The 14,612-nt window shown below is 34.5% G+C and overlaps 2 protein-coding genes across 2 annotated transcripts in view; both read right to left on the bottom strand.

Moving 5' to 3' along the window:
* Window positions 1-248: 248 nt before the first annotated feature.
* Window positions 249-3,022, bottom strand: LOC134790774 (retinol-binding protein pinta-like). Its single transcript, XM_063761699.1, has 7 exons — window positions 2,752-3,022; window positions 2,443-2,599; window positions 2,100-2,229; window positions 1,877-2,008; window positions 1,331-1,441; window positions 1,143-1,248; window positions 249-449 (listed from the first exon to the last, which is right to left on the bottom strand). The coding sequence occupies exons 1-7, from the start codon at window positions 2,888-2,890 to the stop codon at window positions 298-300; spliced, it is 927 nt and encodes a 308-aa protein (XP_063617769.1). The 5' UTR covers window positions 2,891-3,022; the 3' UTR covers window positions 249-297.
* Window positions 3,023-10,997: 7,975 nt separating this feature from the next.
* Window positions 10,998-14,612, bottom strand: part of LOC134790803 (cAMP-dependent protein kinase catalytic subunit 3) — a 48,908-nt gene continuing 45,293 nt past the window's right edge. The window contains exons 5-7 of the mRNA XM_063761759.1: window positions 14,165-14,346; window positions 11,807-11,884; window positions 10,998-11,527 (exon numbers count right to left, since the gene is read on the bottom strand). Coding sequence (XP_063617829.1) covers window positions 11,402-11,527; window positions 11,807-11,884; window positions 14,165-14,346 — 386 coding nt within the window. The 3' untranslated portion in view covers window positions 10,998-11,401. The remainder of the gene's footprint in view (window positions 11,528-11,806; window positions 11,885-14,164; window positions 14,347-14,612) is intronic.

Genomic DNA, 14,612 nt, shown 5'->3' with positions numbered 1-14,612 from the left:
TGAGTTACATAGTTAACTGCAACGATATTTCTGTACTTATTTAAATCTTAGCTACAACAATTTTTCATTAAAATAACAAAAAGCAGTAGGTACCTAAATAAAACATCAGTTGCCTTTTATTTAATCTTTTGTCACGGTATGTATGTATAAACAGTATTTATTAAAAAGGAATTAATTATTCATTTACAAAAGTAATATAGAAAGAGAAGATAAGGAAGATAGACCCCACCAGATGGGAATAAAGAATGACCATGAGAGAGAGGGAGAAAGATAAATAGATTTAAGAGTATTTTCCAATCAGTCGAATTGAAGTTGCCGGAAGGAACCCTCAGCGCCGAACATACTTTCAGCTGTTTTTGCTTTTCCGGCCCTCTTGGATTCTTCAGTGCGGTACTGCACATCTTCTTCTAACCATTCACTGTATTCCTGGACCTTCTTCTTCCAGTAATCTGCAAGATGTTTATTATTTTAGTGACAAGCTATATTAGGCATACATATGTACATATTAAAATCAACCAACGTAGCTCTTTTAAACAAGGTTTTCCATCATATACCTACAAATTAATGTCGTTTTAAGAAAATTGTCCTTTTTCGATTTGTATTTCAGTACCTACCTACTACGGGTAAAATTTTATTTTCTAAAAGAACATAGTAAGAACATAGTTGTAGAAAAACAGTTTTCAGTTCAAGACATTTAGGAATACCTACTGGTTTAAATGGAGGATGGGGAGGGTGGAGAGGATTAGCTAGACTTAAAGGAAGACGAATGAAGAGGTCCTGAGTATGATAGGAGAAAAGCGATGCTTGTTAAATGCAATAAGAAATAGGAGAGGCATGATGGTAGGACACCTTAACGGCATGACATCTTTTTCCTAAACATCCTGGAAGGCAGGATTGAAAAGACAAGAGAAGAAGGGAGACCTAGAATGACTTATCTCAGCCAAATAAAAAATAATCCGTCGTATGAGGAAATTAAAAGACTGGCACAAGAAAAAAATTATTGGCGATTACTCCACCGACAAGAGCAAAGCTCTTAAGTTATGATGATGATGATGCTGGTTTAAATGGGGAACTCAAATGGGGAATTATTTATTAACTTGAAACGGGTTTTTATTATAACATATAGGTACATACGCACGTACCTATAATGTCTTTTTCAGTTCCCGCGTTACCACCATACTCCGCTGTTAACATATGTTTTGGAATATGTTCGTACATCGCCTCATAGTTTTTATTATGGACATATAACTGAAAAATTCAATATATTACTTTAATAATTCTGCTGGGTCAATTGTTATTCATAGTACGTAAATTACTCATAATCACTTACTCTGCTTTTATTTTTTTCATTGAGGAGTGCTTTCATTGCGTTAAAAATAGTCTCAAACCCTGTTGGCGTATTCAAATAGTGAACTCCTTTCATACGGAATGGTGTCGCATCCTGGAAGTAATAGTACAATCCCATCAAAAACATATATGTGAAATGAGACCCAAGTTCAGTATTAAGTATGTATATGCGTCGTTACTGACTTTGCCGACAAAACAATTGAGATTATGGGTGCCAAGTTCTGCGTAGTACCTAAATAATTTTACAAAGCATTTATTTTACTTGGGATGTAATTCAAGTTCTTTATTTTTTACCACCCAACCAAACCCGTACGTACAGAAAATTACAGACACAATGCATTCATTGACACGTCATCATAATGATGTTTTTCAAATTTATTTCGAAAGAATTTAAATTTAAAGAATGTCTTTTAAAGTTACCTATTTCAAAATCACTTTAAAAGACATTATTTTTGTTGTCATGTTTAAAATATACACATATGTATGTAATAAATATATGTGGTGTTTTAAAAGCGCTATAAAATGTTACCTGGCCCACAACCGTCATCTTTTTCATTTGTAGTGGGGTCATTTGTAAGAAATGTCCCATAGTAACTCCTTCTAAGTCAAGAACGGCCATCACCCCTGATACTACAGCATCATCATCTTCCAAATACATAATCTGCAAAATAACATCAAATATGCACCAAATTGTTTAAGGTCAAATCGACCCTACTAACTTAAGCTTCTTTTAATACGACTATGTTCATTACCTTTTCTATCGTATTCGAAACTGACAACACTTCCGATATTGTGAATTTGTCGGGATCATATCTTCCCGCTCTGATAATTGATACCTTAGGAGAACCAGGAGCGGCAACTTGTGGCAAAGGAAGAAAAAACCTGTAAAAATCAATAGTATCCTTTATCTAAACAAATATAAATGTAAATCTTAATATCTTTTAAACGATTATTTTCTTTCTCTATATAGTGTTTATTTTATTGAAATGTGCAAGAGAGCACTTATTCTATTATATACTTTTAGATTTTTATACACGAATACGTACTCTACATTTAGAAGCTTTTAGGTACTAACTATGTCTTTGATGAACTTACCCAGTCTCCAAAATTTCCCAAAATCGCGGGTTTTTTGGCGTAAGCTGAAAGAAATCTGGTGCCGTAGTACGAACCGAATAGTACAAGTCAATTTTTTCTTTTGCCCGTTCCAAACTATATTTGCATGCTCGTAAAAATGTAGTCAGCCATTGATCGTCTAGAATTAAATATTACGTACACGCGTCAGTAAATCTATTCGAGATTAATGTAAGTATATAAGTTAATTTTTTTTTATCACGGTCAGTGTCAACAACTTTAGTAATTTTACTCTTTGGTTTAATAATAATTAATATTGTGTAATAATATTACCGGTTCTGGCTTTAAGATGTGGCTGCTTGGCTATCCAATCCTTTATATGTTGTAAGTCATTGGGTAGCCTCTGAGGATCCTCATTAAGCTCTTTACGAGCCTTTTCTGCAAGCACTGGAGGCAATGGTCGCACAGACATATTGCTGATATAACTTTCAGAATCGAATAAACTTAATTTGTAGGATATCTAGCACGGTAATACGATATCTCTCATTTATCTGTCATTATGTATTTAAGCACTCGATAACGGTGACTTAATGCTTACTATTATCGATATAACATACGACTACCTAGTATAACGATAAAGATATCTACTGATATGAATTTTGTATATTCTATAATAGTATTCTCAATAGTTTTCAAACGGCACCTCTTTTTTACCATATCAAGAAGCTCTTTATTGGATTTCTTCTCCTTCCAGCTAGTCGAATCCATCACCAGCACCACATTTCCAGACGCTGCCATCTCGTTGCCGCTTGGTACACATTTTGCTTCCATATAATGCTTTAACCCCCCCAATGATATAACCCCAGATGTACACTTGATATTCTTGCTTTGTATAGGCATTTTTTTGCTTTGTATGATTTTATAAGTTTTACAATGAAAATCATGTACCTACTCGTAGGTACCTACTTAAAAAAATTCCAGACTATTTATTTATTTATTTAAAGTTTATTGCACAAAATATATACAACAATGTACAAATGGCGGGCTTAATGCCAAATGGCATTATCTACCAGTCAACCATAGGGCCTAACAGAGATACCTACAATTGGTGCAGAGAGAGAAATATATTCAGTGTATTAAAAAAAAGCAAACTATACATATTAAACACTGGTGCTTAGGGCAAGGGCAGACTAAAAAGAAATCTGTGTCATCACAAAAGCTAGTTAAACTCAACTGTTTAATAATTCTATTAGTTTTCAGTTTAATGTTTAAATATGATAGACCTTATTGCTTGATGTCTACATTATGAAAGGAACTTGTCTTGAAAATAGCAACTTTCTATCACAGCAACTTTGTTTCTAGTAGGTAAGTGGGTAAATAACTAAATATTTAATTTCGGCCCAGTGTTAATGAGTTAGTTCGCCATTTAGTAGAGAAACTTTTCCATGGGTAGGTACATATATCTACATATAATAGAGTGTATATGTGTGAATGCTTATGTATGGAACACGACGGGGACCACAGCAGTGAACGCTACACTTATGTATGGAACACAACGGGGACCACAGCAGTGAACGCTACACTTATGTATGGAACACAACGGGGACCACAGCAGTGAACGCTACACTTATGTATGGAACACAACGGGGACCACAGCAGTGAACGCTACACTTATGTATGGAACACAACGGGGACCACAGCAGTGAACGCTACACTTATGTATGGAACACAACGGGGACCACAGCAGTGAACGCTACACTTATGTATGGAACACAACGGGGACCACAGCAGTGAACGCTACACTTATGTATGGAACACAGCGGGGACCACAGCAGTGAACGCTACACTTAATCGGCAAAGCCCCTTTTTGTAATTGCGTCAAGAGTTTTAAAATAGTAAGTTAATTTTAAACATATGTACCTATATCTTAAATCAAACCAAACCATGTTTTTTGCACGCATGTGTTCGTTTGATCTAAATCAGAAAGGAACGTAGATTATATATACTAATATTTGAAATTGAATAACAAGTTTACATTATTGATCACTGATGTATCATGTAATAGTAATTTTAAATTTATATAAATAACTATAGGCATGACTACATACTCGTACTACAAAAGTACCACAGAATTGATTATGTGGAGACAATACTTAATATTAGTGCATTTAAATAGCCAATGGACGCCAGTCGCTTTTTTTGTCCGAAAGCGGCCACCATTCCATTAACATTTTCCACCTACCATCATTCTGCCTGGTAACATGTCCCGCCCAAATCCATTTTAATCTGGTAATGACGTGTTCTCTTGGGTTCTCAGTTCTAACCTAACTCAATCTACTTTAATTATTGACAACCTTATGGTTGCTGTGGTTGGTCCCGGTTATAACCTAACCTAACCTAACCTGTTTAATAAGTTCCCTGCTCTCTCGAGTAATTCTTTTACTTTCCAATGTCTCTATACACCCATATAGCACTTCTATACACCTATATACAGTGTGGAAAGATAAGTCGGGCCCTGGAGGGAAACTACCTTAAATCCTTAAGCTGGCTCATTTTACTTAAAGGAGACATTCCTTTATTTTTAAAAAGAAACAAAATTGCATTTAAAAATTTTTCTTTTTTTCTTCAATTTGGCTTGTCTAAAAAAATCTTGAGTACTAAATATTAGATTTTATGGATATTTTGTACGACAGACGAGTCTAAGGCCTAATGTTTCTTGGAGAAATGTTATTATTAAGATTAACTGTATCGACTAGTAGAATAAAATTGCGAGTGTTTATTTTTTGGAATTTTTAGTCGGTTCGAGTCCCGGGCGAGGCAAGCGAGTTTTAGAAAATCTTTGAATGCAGTTTTGTTTCTTTTTAAAAATAAAGGAATGTCTCCTTTAAGTAAAATGAGCCAGCTTAAGGATTTAAGGTAGTTTCCCTCCAGGGCCCGACTTATCTTTCCACACTGTATATATAGTGCCTACATACCCAGCTAGAATGTTTCACATACCTAATGTAATCTTCAATCCGGATCAAATAAAATTGCAACAGATATAGAGGCCGATTCTGTTTTAAGAATTGAATAGGGATAATATTGTTTTGGTATCACTTGTCGTAAGGCTTTAGACGCGCACATAATTGCGAGCGAGATGCCTATTGAGACGACTCCTAATTGCATTTTTACAGGTACCAGTCAACAAGAGCCGACAACGCTGATATATTATAACGATGTCTACATAGACATCCAGGTAGGTACATTACATACAGCTACGTGGACTAAGTCACGGTCGAATGCAACTTTAGTAAATGCTTTGTGGAAATCCTTAAGTGAAGTAGTTAAAGATTGTAAAAGTTAACACGAAATGTTGTTCGTGTATTTTTTTTTCATATTGATTAGATCCTTACCTTCCAGAACGATCCTTCTCATGTTTGAATAATGTATATCCAGTCATATTTCATGAACATTGGACAAACAAGACTCAAGACAATATTTTTAACAACCATGAAACTTAAAAACATGAAGGTTCACTTCTAGTTGACCACAAAATCTTACTTCGCTCGGTCCATTAATTAGTTTGAATTATTTCAACCTACTTCTCATTATAACTTACAGTACTAGTTTGAAAATTAGACTTATTGACTTATATCGACCGGGATATGAACCGTGATTACCTTTTGTATTGTTTTTTCATATCCCGGTCGAAGTGAAACTAACCGTGAATCATTCAAAACTGTTAGTTCGAAAATTGCAAGGTTTACTTGCTAAATGCAATAAAGATTGCACATTTTTTTTTTCAGACAATTTTCGGGGATGCCTTTATTGTAATATCATATTGTCCTTGGTTTAAGTTTTTGTTAAAGTTCCGTATGGTGACGTTTTAGATTTTTATAACATAATACCCGGGTGAAGACTGGTGTATGATATTAATATACACATAATATAGAATTATAACACATTTATTTTGATAAATGTACATTTATTTTATATGTAGTTTACAACCCTGTTGTTTCTTAGTTACATTGTTGACGGTTACGAAGTAGGCAAGTTTCAATGACATAACTCCTCTGTGACGGTTGACTGAAATAAGTTAGTAATAATTTTAATTATCTTATACTTAACGACTAAATGAAATCACAGAGAATATTATATGACCTGAATTCAAACTAATTACGCCGCGACCCGGAAAAAAACGGCAAGAAGGCTCTTAGATATACAATCTTACTAGGTAGTGTTATTTATACGTCATAATTTCATAGAAATTTGACGTTTAAAATAACACTTGCAATGCGTGGGCTATCAAATCCACTGCAGACTTTTCTTGGTCTGACTCTACCTTGTTTTGATTAATCTTCAGGCATAGACAGTTATTTTGGATATAAGAGACCCTAACTATAGCATCAATATTCCAGTTTTTAACCTGTTACCAACTACTACTTAGTCAATTGGTATAAAAATTGGTATATAATTTAAAACTGTTATCAAAATAGACATAATTATAATTTATTGAATAAGTAGGTACTCTTCATTGGGCACCAGAAGTTGATAAGTGCTTTTCATTCGGTACTAGGTACTAGCTAATTTTACCGATAAAACACGACAAAAGAACATGAAATGTAAATAAACCTAGCGATAAATAATGTTTTTTATCGTTCCCTTCTTTAAATATCTCACAATGCTATAGGTAGAGTCGAACTAAGCTAAATTTGCATTTTGCAATGACAAAGTGTGTCAATGTCATCATTACTTAATGTCAAATTTCTCTCAAAATATGGCGTTTATGACACTGCCTCACTTTGTTCTATTCAAATCGGTGCAAAGTTAGCTTAGAAGGACTCTAGAGCCACGTCGGTACAGCCTGGCAAAAAAGAGTAGAAATTAAAAAGTGGCTCCACTGTAGTGTCGTCCCTTTCAAATCAATATATATATATATAAGAGAACGGGACGACACTACAGTGCTGCCACTTTTTAATTTCTACTCTTTATTGCCAGGCTGTACATCTGAGGAAGTGCGATTCACGCACTTCGTGCGTAAGTAAACACAGTACCTACATCGCTTCGATGAGGTGACTTCTCGCATTGCCCTAACTAAAATGTCTAGAGATAGACCAAGAAAAATCTGCAACGATTTTGATAGCACACGCAGTGCAAGTGTTATTTTCTATGTAATTATGACGTATAAATAACACTTGCACTGCGTATGCTATCAAAATTGCTGCAGAATTTTCTTGGTCTAACTCTAATAATATACTGACGGTAACAGCGATAGTTACCAAAAATATCCTGTGATATGTACCCTTGTACAGAGTTCTCGGGTCCTCATCGGAATAAATATAATATTACCAATAATATATATTATGATTCAGAATTTTAGAGGATTCATTATGAATCAATAATACATGACAAGTTTTTGATAGTGATATTTTGTGATCTAGTCATGACAGTGACAAAGGATATCATGATATTGTTACTTTTTACATAGAGTTGTATTATTTTATTATTAAAAACGCGTGCTGTGTACAAACCTTGCAGATTAGTTAATACGATTATTTGAGACAAAATAATATGGCGCGTTGCTTGCCTTATCACGCTGCCGCGCAGGGTGACTGCTACAAAGTTATTTGGCCACTACATAGTAATTGGCCACTCCTAACAAATCAGAAAGAAACAAACGAATATAAGTTTTATTGTTAAGAGTGGCCAATAACTATAGCAGTCACCCTAGTCGCTTTAGTTAGGACAATGGGTAAAGTAATACTAATATTGATTTTTTAAATCCATAAATAATTTTTGACTAAAATAATTCAATTGCCTGAACGCAGGATCATTAAACTACATTAATTATATCACAAAAACGGTGCAATGTGGTTACTCAAAGAATAAGATTGAAATAAATACTTAATATATTATACAGCTTACACTTAACATACTTTAAGGCCTATTTTAAGCTTAAATCACAAACATTGGACATCGCAGCTCAGCGAAGATGATTTAATAAACGGATATATACCTAATTAAACTACTCTTTGAAAAACAAGCATTGGAATAATTTTATTATAAGTGAGTTTTCACAAAACTGTTGAACCCTGTTACTAAAAATATTGATCCACAATATAAACAGGTTAACAATCAATTACTTATACTTATAGTTTAGCAGCTCTACATTAGTTTAACTAGGTACTAATTTCATATATCTACACATTTATACACAAATATGAAAAAGCATACAAGTCTTTGCTATTTAAGTATTTACACGCTATTTACGCCTAGTAAAAAAAATTAGAAAATTGGACGTGTATACAGTGTGTGTATTCCATACGGGCGTATAATGTATCCAGTTATAGTATCTGATCATACAAATCGTATAAGGTAATCATTTTGTTAAATAGTGTTATTAATTAGGTGTAATTATTTTTTTTAATCCTACCGAGCAGCAATGTACGCCGTCCACCTTAATTTGACATGACAAGTAATTAACTACTTGCCACGTCAAATGAAGTGTTTGTTTACTTTATTTTTATGTATTTTTGAGACAAACCCTAAATTAAAGAAGCATGATCGGAATAATCATGGCCTTAAGTAATTTTATTATTTTGCAGCAATCGCTAAGGTGTAATTACTTACTGTACGCCTGATACGAGGCAGTGCAAATTACGTTAGTTATCCTGCTAATACGACTGTTGAATCTTCATTTCCCTATCAAACTACTTATTAGTTTATCCATCATTAAATTTTACAAACAAGTAGTAATAGTGAAGTAGATTTCTGATAAATTCACATATTTAACTGCATGGAAACCCGCATTTATCAATAAACGACTGACGTTACTTGTCAGCACTTTATGTCATTATCTGTTTTGATAACATTATTACTCCTCAACCTTAAGTGACCGGAAAGGTTTGATTAGAATAAAACTACAACATAAACATCGAAGGAGTCCAGTAATTGTCTAATTGACTTTTTGATTTAAATTTAGGTATTAAGTAGAGATAAAAACTTTTTGATTTTTGGTTGATAAAAAAATTTCAATTTCTGGTTTCTGTTTTCCTGACATAATTTGTCATGTTGCCGTCAGTGATAAAAATAATTGTTGAAATTGCCGCGACCGTCGAATTTTCCTTCTAATGAACTTTAAGGGAAACAGGGCATCAGTATCGATGGGCTGTCAATGTTTGTGGAGCGATACATGGAGATCGCATTATTGGGCCTGTCTTCATTGACGGTAATCTAAACGGTGACAAATTTATTGAACTGCTAAATGGACCTCTGGCTGAATATGTCAATACTTTACCGGCTGAAGAACGCAGAAACACCTGGTTTCAGCTAGATGGGGAGCACACTCATCGGTTCGAGTGAGAAAGGTTTTGAACTTGATGTTTGGTGACCAGTGGATGGGTCGGTTTGGTCCTCGTCGGTGGCCTGCTCGCTCCCCTGATTTAACACCGTTAGACTTTTTGTTATGGGGGGGCTGTGAAGAACGAAGTCTACGCTCAACCTCGAACAACAGTGGAGCAGTTAAAAGACAAAATAACGGAAGTAGTTCAAAGATTACGAGCAACAAATATGAGAAGTTTAAGAGAGTCTGTTTACCGTCGCTGCATCACTTGCATGGAACTGCGTGGCCGTCACGTAGAAAACAAGTACCTAAGGCGGGTAAATCGACGTGATTAGTTAAGAAACCTATGCAATAAAGTAATGAGTAATTATTTTCGACTTTTATTGAATAATATCCGCCGTTTCCCGCACGGGATGGCAGAGATCCGAATTTGCAATTAATTACAATAATTACACATGAACACCACTGTGGTTTATTTTGTTACTTAAATTAATAAACACTGACGTGATAAACGTCATATCACATGACAATTAGCTAGGTACGTTAATTGACGTGGACGCAATACATTGCGTGCTCAATTATTATGTATGAAAAAAAAATCTTATCTCCTAAAAAAAAACAATGTAATTAAGCTCCTTGGGTCATATACTAATCGTTATTAAAATATACGCCCGTATGGAATACACACGCTGTATAATTGTTTGCGCCCAAAATATTTATCAGTGCGTCAGTAGGTATACCTACACTACGTAAATAAAGACAGCATTACAAAAATATACAAAATGGAAGTTATGAACAAATAAAACTTGAAAACAGCTATTCATTTTTTTGTTTAACAATTTATAAATGCATATTATTTCTTGTTATTAGCTTCTTAATATTCATCAGTTACGGATCTATATCTGAATCCCTAAAGTCTTTTCTCCTATCTTTGCATTCCCTAATATTGTTTGTCATAATGATCAGTTGTCCTAACACTCGTATACCCTAATTTTGGTTTCCCTATTATTGATTACTTATCATAATGTTATTAAGAATTTTTTTGCGAGGGTCGCGGTTCTAACCTAACCTAACCGACTTTTGTGGCAGCAAGTGCAAACCTAACAATTTTTCAGAAACATTACATTCTGGAAAATAATCGTTATGACAATTGATCGTTAGGGCATGTGCCCATTAGGACAAACCAGTTAGGGCAAGTGACTTTAGGACAAACGTTGTTAGGGATTCAGAAGGACACCCATCAATTACAATATCATGAATGAAAATAGTTTACACCAATACATCACCATAAAGTAAGTGTAGTTCGTTTCATCTTTCGCCAAAAAATTATACGAACTACAAAATACGATTTTATACAATTTACTTTCTTATGAGATTATACTACATATGTATAGAGGTATTGCAGAGCCGTAGTTCTTTAGAGTTATTGTTCTAAAATAATGAACCGCCACGAAATACGTTTTGTGAGATTATTAAATAAATATCATACCTGCATATGACTTCAGTAAATACTTTTATAAGCTCTTAAATAATACCTACAAACTATTAGGAAACAAAAATCTACAATTTCCGCTTGGAACTATCAGCTTAATATACCTATGCATGGTAGCCAGACCTACAAGGATTCTATACGTTTCCATTGGATTGCTGATGCGCAGGAGATCAGAAGTTGGCGAAGAGCTTCAGCTCGTCGGGGTCCAGCGCGCGCGCCGCCTTCCAGTCCGTCTCGGTGTACTCGTCAAAGTTGGACGTGTCGCCCTCGTACGACACCGTCGGCATGATGGGAGGCTGCACATAAACAATACGGTTGAAGACAATATATATGTTGATTTCTAAAAAGTAATAACTTGGCCCTGTGACTTGTCCGCTATTTGGTTCGCGTAAAATCTTATCTCGGTTATTGAAATTATATTTACTTTCAAATTACTGCTAACCACTTTATACTAGACTAGATTTCATAAATACACGATACCTATAATATGTACCTAATGCAATTATAAATAATATATAATGAAACATGGACTCGTCATAATAATAAAAAGTAGGTAATGCTAAATAATTAATTACCTGCATTTTCTTCATGAACACATCTGCCCAATCGATATTCTTGAACCATCTGTGTCTTTTTACGTCTTCTGAACCGCACTGCAATATAAAGAAAACAAACAATTAGTACAAACTAAGAAAGATTTCCAAAAGCCATAATTCAAGTCAGCTGTATTGATTTTTATACAATCACTGCCACAGATCCGGGCTCGGTTACGACTGAAGGAATTAGAGCATCTTTGTTTATCGGGACATTTGCCTCGTAAGAATAAAATGGGTGACTTCGAAGCGACGTAATATGCCACTACTATTACTATTTATAAGAATGTATCGAGGACGTTATGACACACTGGTCACAGCTGAGTCGTCTTGCTTGCACGAGTGATAGTAATGATCGTATGTATTATCTTGGCCATTTTTTGTTGTTTTGTTTTACTATTTTTTGAATTAATTTAATTAAAATATTTGTTTACAAAATCATTACATTTCTCGGACTTTTTTTAATAGTTAGGTACCAAATCATGTCCAACAGTATTATACTCTCGTCATTTAATATTAATTAATATAGCCTAAATCTAACCGCCTATCGCTTCGCGTGGTTTATTGAACACGTTTTGAGTTGTGCAAGTCATCGGGACGGCCACCTTGCCGATGGCTAGCTCACTTATCTAGATTGGTCGGGTAGGAACATGGTACGCGTATTTGCGTCGAGACATAAGTCAGTGGTAGTGGCGACTGTTTAATGTCGCCGCTAACCGCCTGATGGATGGCTTTCTAAACATCACGGCGACACGGCGACATCGCGGTGACGCGCAACCGGCCCGCGGCAAAAAGCTCGGAGAAAACAAACCTCTAGAAACTGCAGCCGATTCCAAACTAACGATCATCGGACTTCACTCGATGGGAATAGAATGATCTAATGACATTGACTTGGTATATTGAAAGTTTTTCTTTGGAATTGAGTGTGTTTCCGGTTTCTGTTTACGCCAAGCTTACTACATGTCTAAATGATATTTTCCATGAGTTTTTATGTGAGACGTACCATTTTATTCAAGAATCATTAAAGTGGTGAGAAGAGGATTTCTAATAACGTTAGTACACAAATAAACAATTCGAAAAAAATTCAACAATTTCTTGTTTTTTTATTGAAATAGATATTCAAAAATTTTGGATACATTATTATGGTTCTTCTCAATTTTATTATGAAGATAAGGGTTTAGCAGACCCTTTGTTCTAAAACAATATTATGGAAACAGTAATAAATGTCATATAAAATTATAAACTGCAATAGATATAGTAAAATGTTTATTAAAATAATTTTAATAGACCCCTAGTTATTAGAAAATTCGTCAAAATTTTGTTAAGTATTTGTTTTGGTGTTTTAGTAATTTTGAACTCAAATGAATGTTTTTTCTTAAATTGACTATTAAAAACATTTTATTGAGGACTGTAATTAAGAGACGTTATTGTTTTCATGTTTGTATTGTTATCACTCCCCAAATGTTTTTCTTTTCATGTGTATTTAAGTACTTTAGGTAACTATTACTTGTGCAATATTTCATTTATCACAAGTAGGTACTACTACTGAGGCCACTAAGTAGGTAACTTGTTTGACACTAGGTCGTTTTTGTGTAAGATTGTATTAAAACCAATTTTTGTAAATATATTTTTTTGTAATTTTACTCGTAGAAGTTAATATTCTAATATGAAATTAGTATCCATGGATTAATTACAAATGCCTGGTTTATAAACGTGACATTTTGACTAATATCAAATGTACCAAGACCTTGTACAGATGAGTCTAAATCTACCTTTAAAGAACTCCTACAGACAAGTTGTCAAGTGTAAGATTAGAAGTTAAATATGGAATCGGCTGGAGAGCAGCCAACATCATAGCTCGGAAAAAAATATTTTTAGTGCACATTGAACCCTAGTTTGACATGAAAGTACAAAGCGTACAAAAGACAAAACTGTAATATATTTCCACGTAGACAACGATAATACTTGTAACGCATACGTAATTTAAAACAACGGGTCAAGCGCAAGGCTAGATATTTTCCGCCCAATGTAAACATGCGCGTTTGTGTGCACAGCAACGATTATACCACTTCAATATTGATTTCTGAAAGATGTTCTTCATCATATCTGCAATGTTGCTACGAGTATGATTTAGGTTTTCTATACCCACCATTTCATTTATGCATGGCTATATTTGTTTTTCAGCCGCATCGTTGCATCAAAAGATTTATATTTCCGAATATACAGTTTACTACGACTACTACGACTACGACTTATGCGACTTATATGTCGCAACCGAATTACGACGGCTACAGTTATTTTTGTAGACGATTTTGTTAACAGTTATATGTGATAAATTACCTTCATATTTCCAAGTCTCTTAGTTCTGTCTTGTACTAGTAGTTTCTTAATAATGTCCTTCGCAACGGGGTCGAGGTGCCGCGGCCACTCCACCCGTCCGTTGAGGATTTTCTCGTAGATGCCGAAGGGATTCTCATCGTAGAACGGCGGATAGCCAACGAGCATCTCGTAAATGAGTACGCCTGAAAATAACCGACATAAGCACATTATAACGCGCTCATAAACACTTGAATCCAATGTACTAAAATAACACTGACATTAATATCATAATTACTTATCATAAATTTGTGGAGGTATGGCGTACGTACGTTAGCGTTATAAAAAAATAAACAAAATTATTACCGTGATTCAACCTTAAGTTGTTGCAATTAGCACGGCTTATTTTATTAACGACATGACATTACATTGCATGTAAGTAAATTATTTTAATAAACTGCTTGCCAGCTTC

Source organism: Cydia splendana, chromosome 5 (genome assembly GCF_910591565.1).
Source record: "Cydia splendana chromosome 5, ilCydSple1.2, whole genome shotgun sequence".
NCBI lineage: Eukaryota > Metazoa > Arthropoda > Insecta > Lepidoptera > Tortricidae > Cydia > Cydia splendana.
Note: the sequence above shows the minus strand (reverse complement) of the source record. Positions and strands in the feature narration are given on the sequence as shown.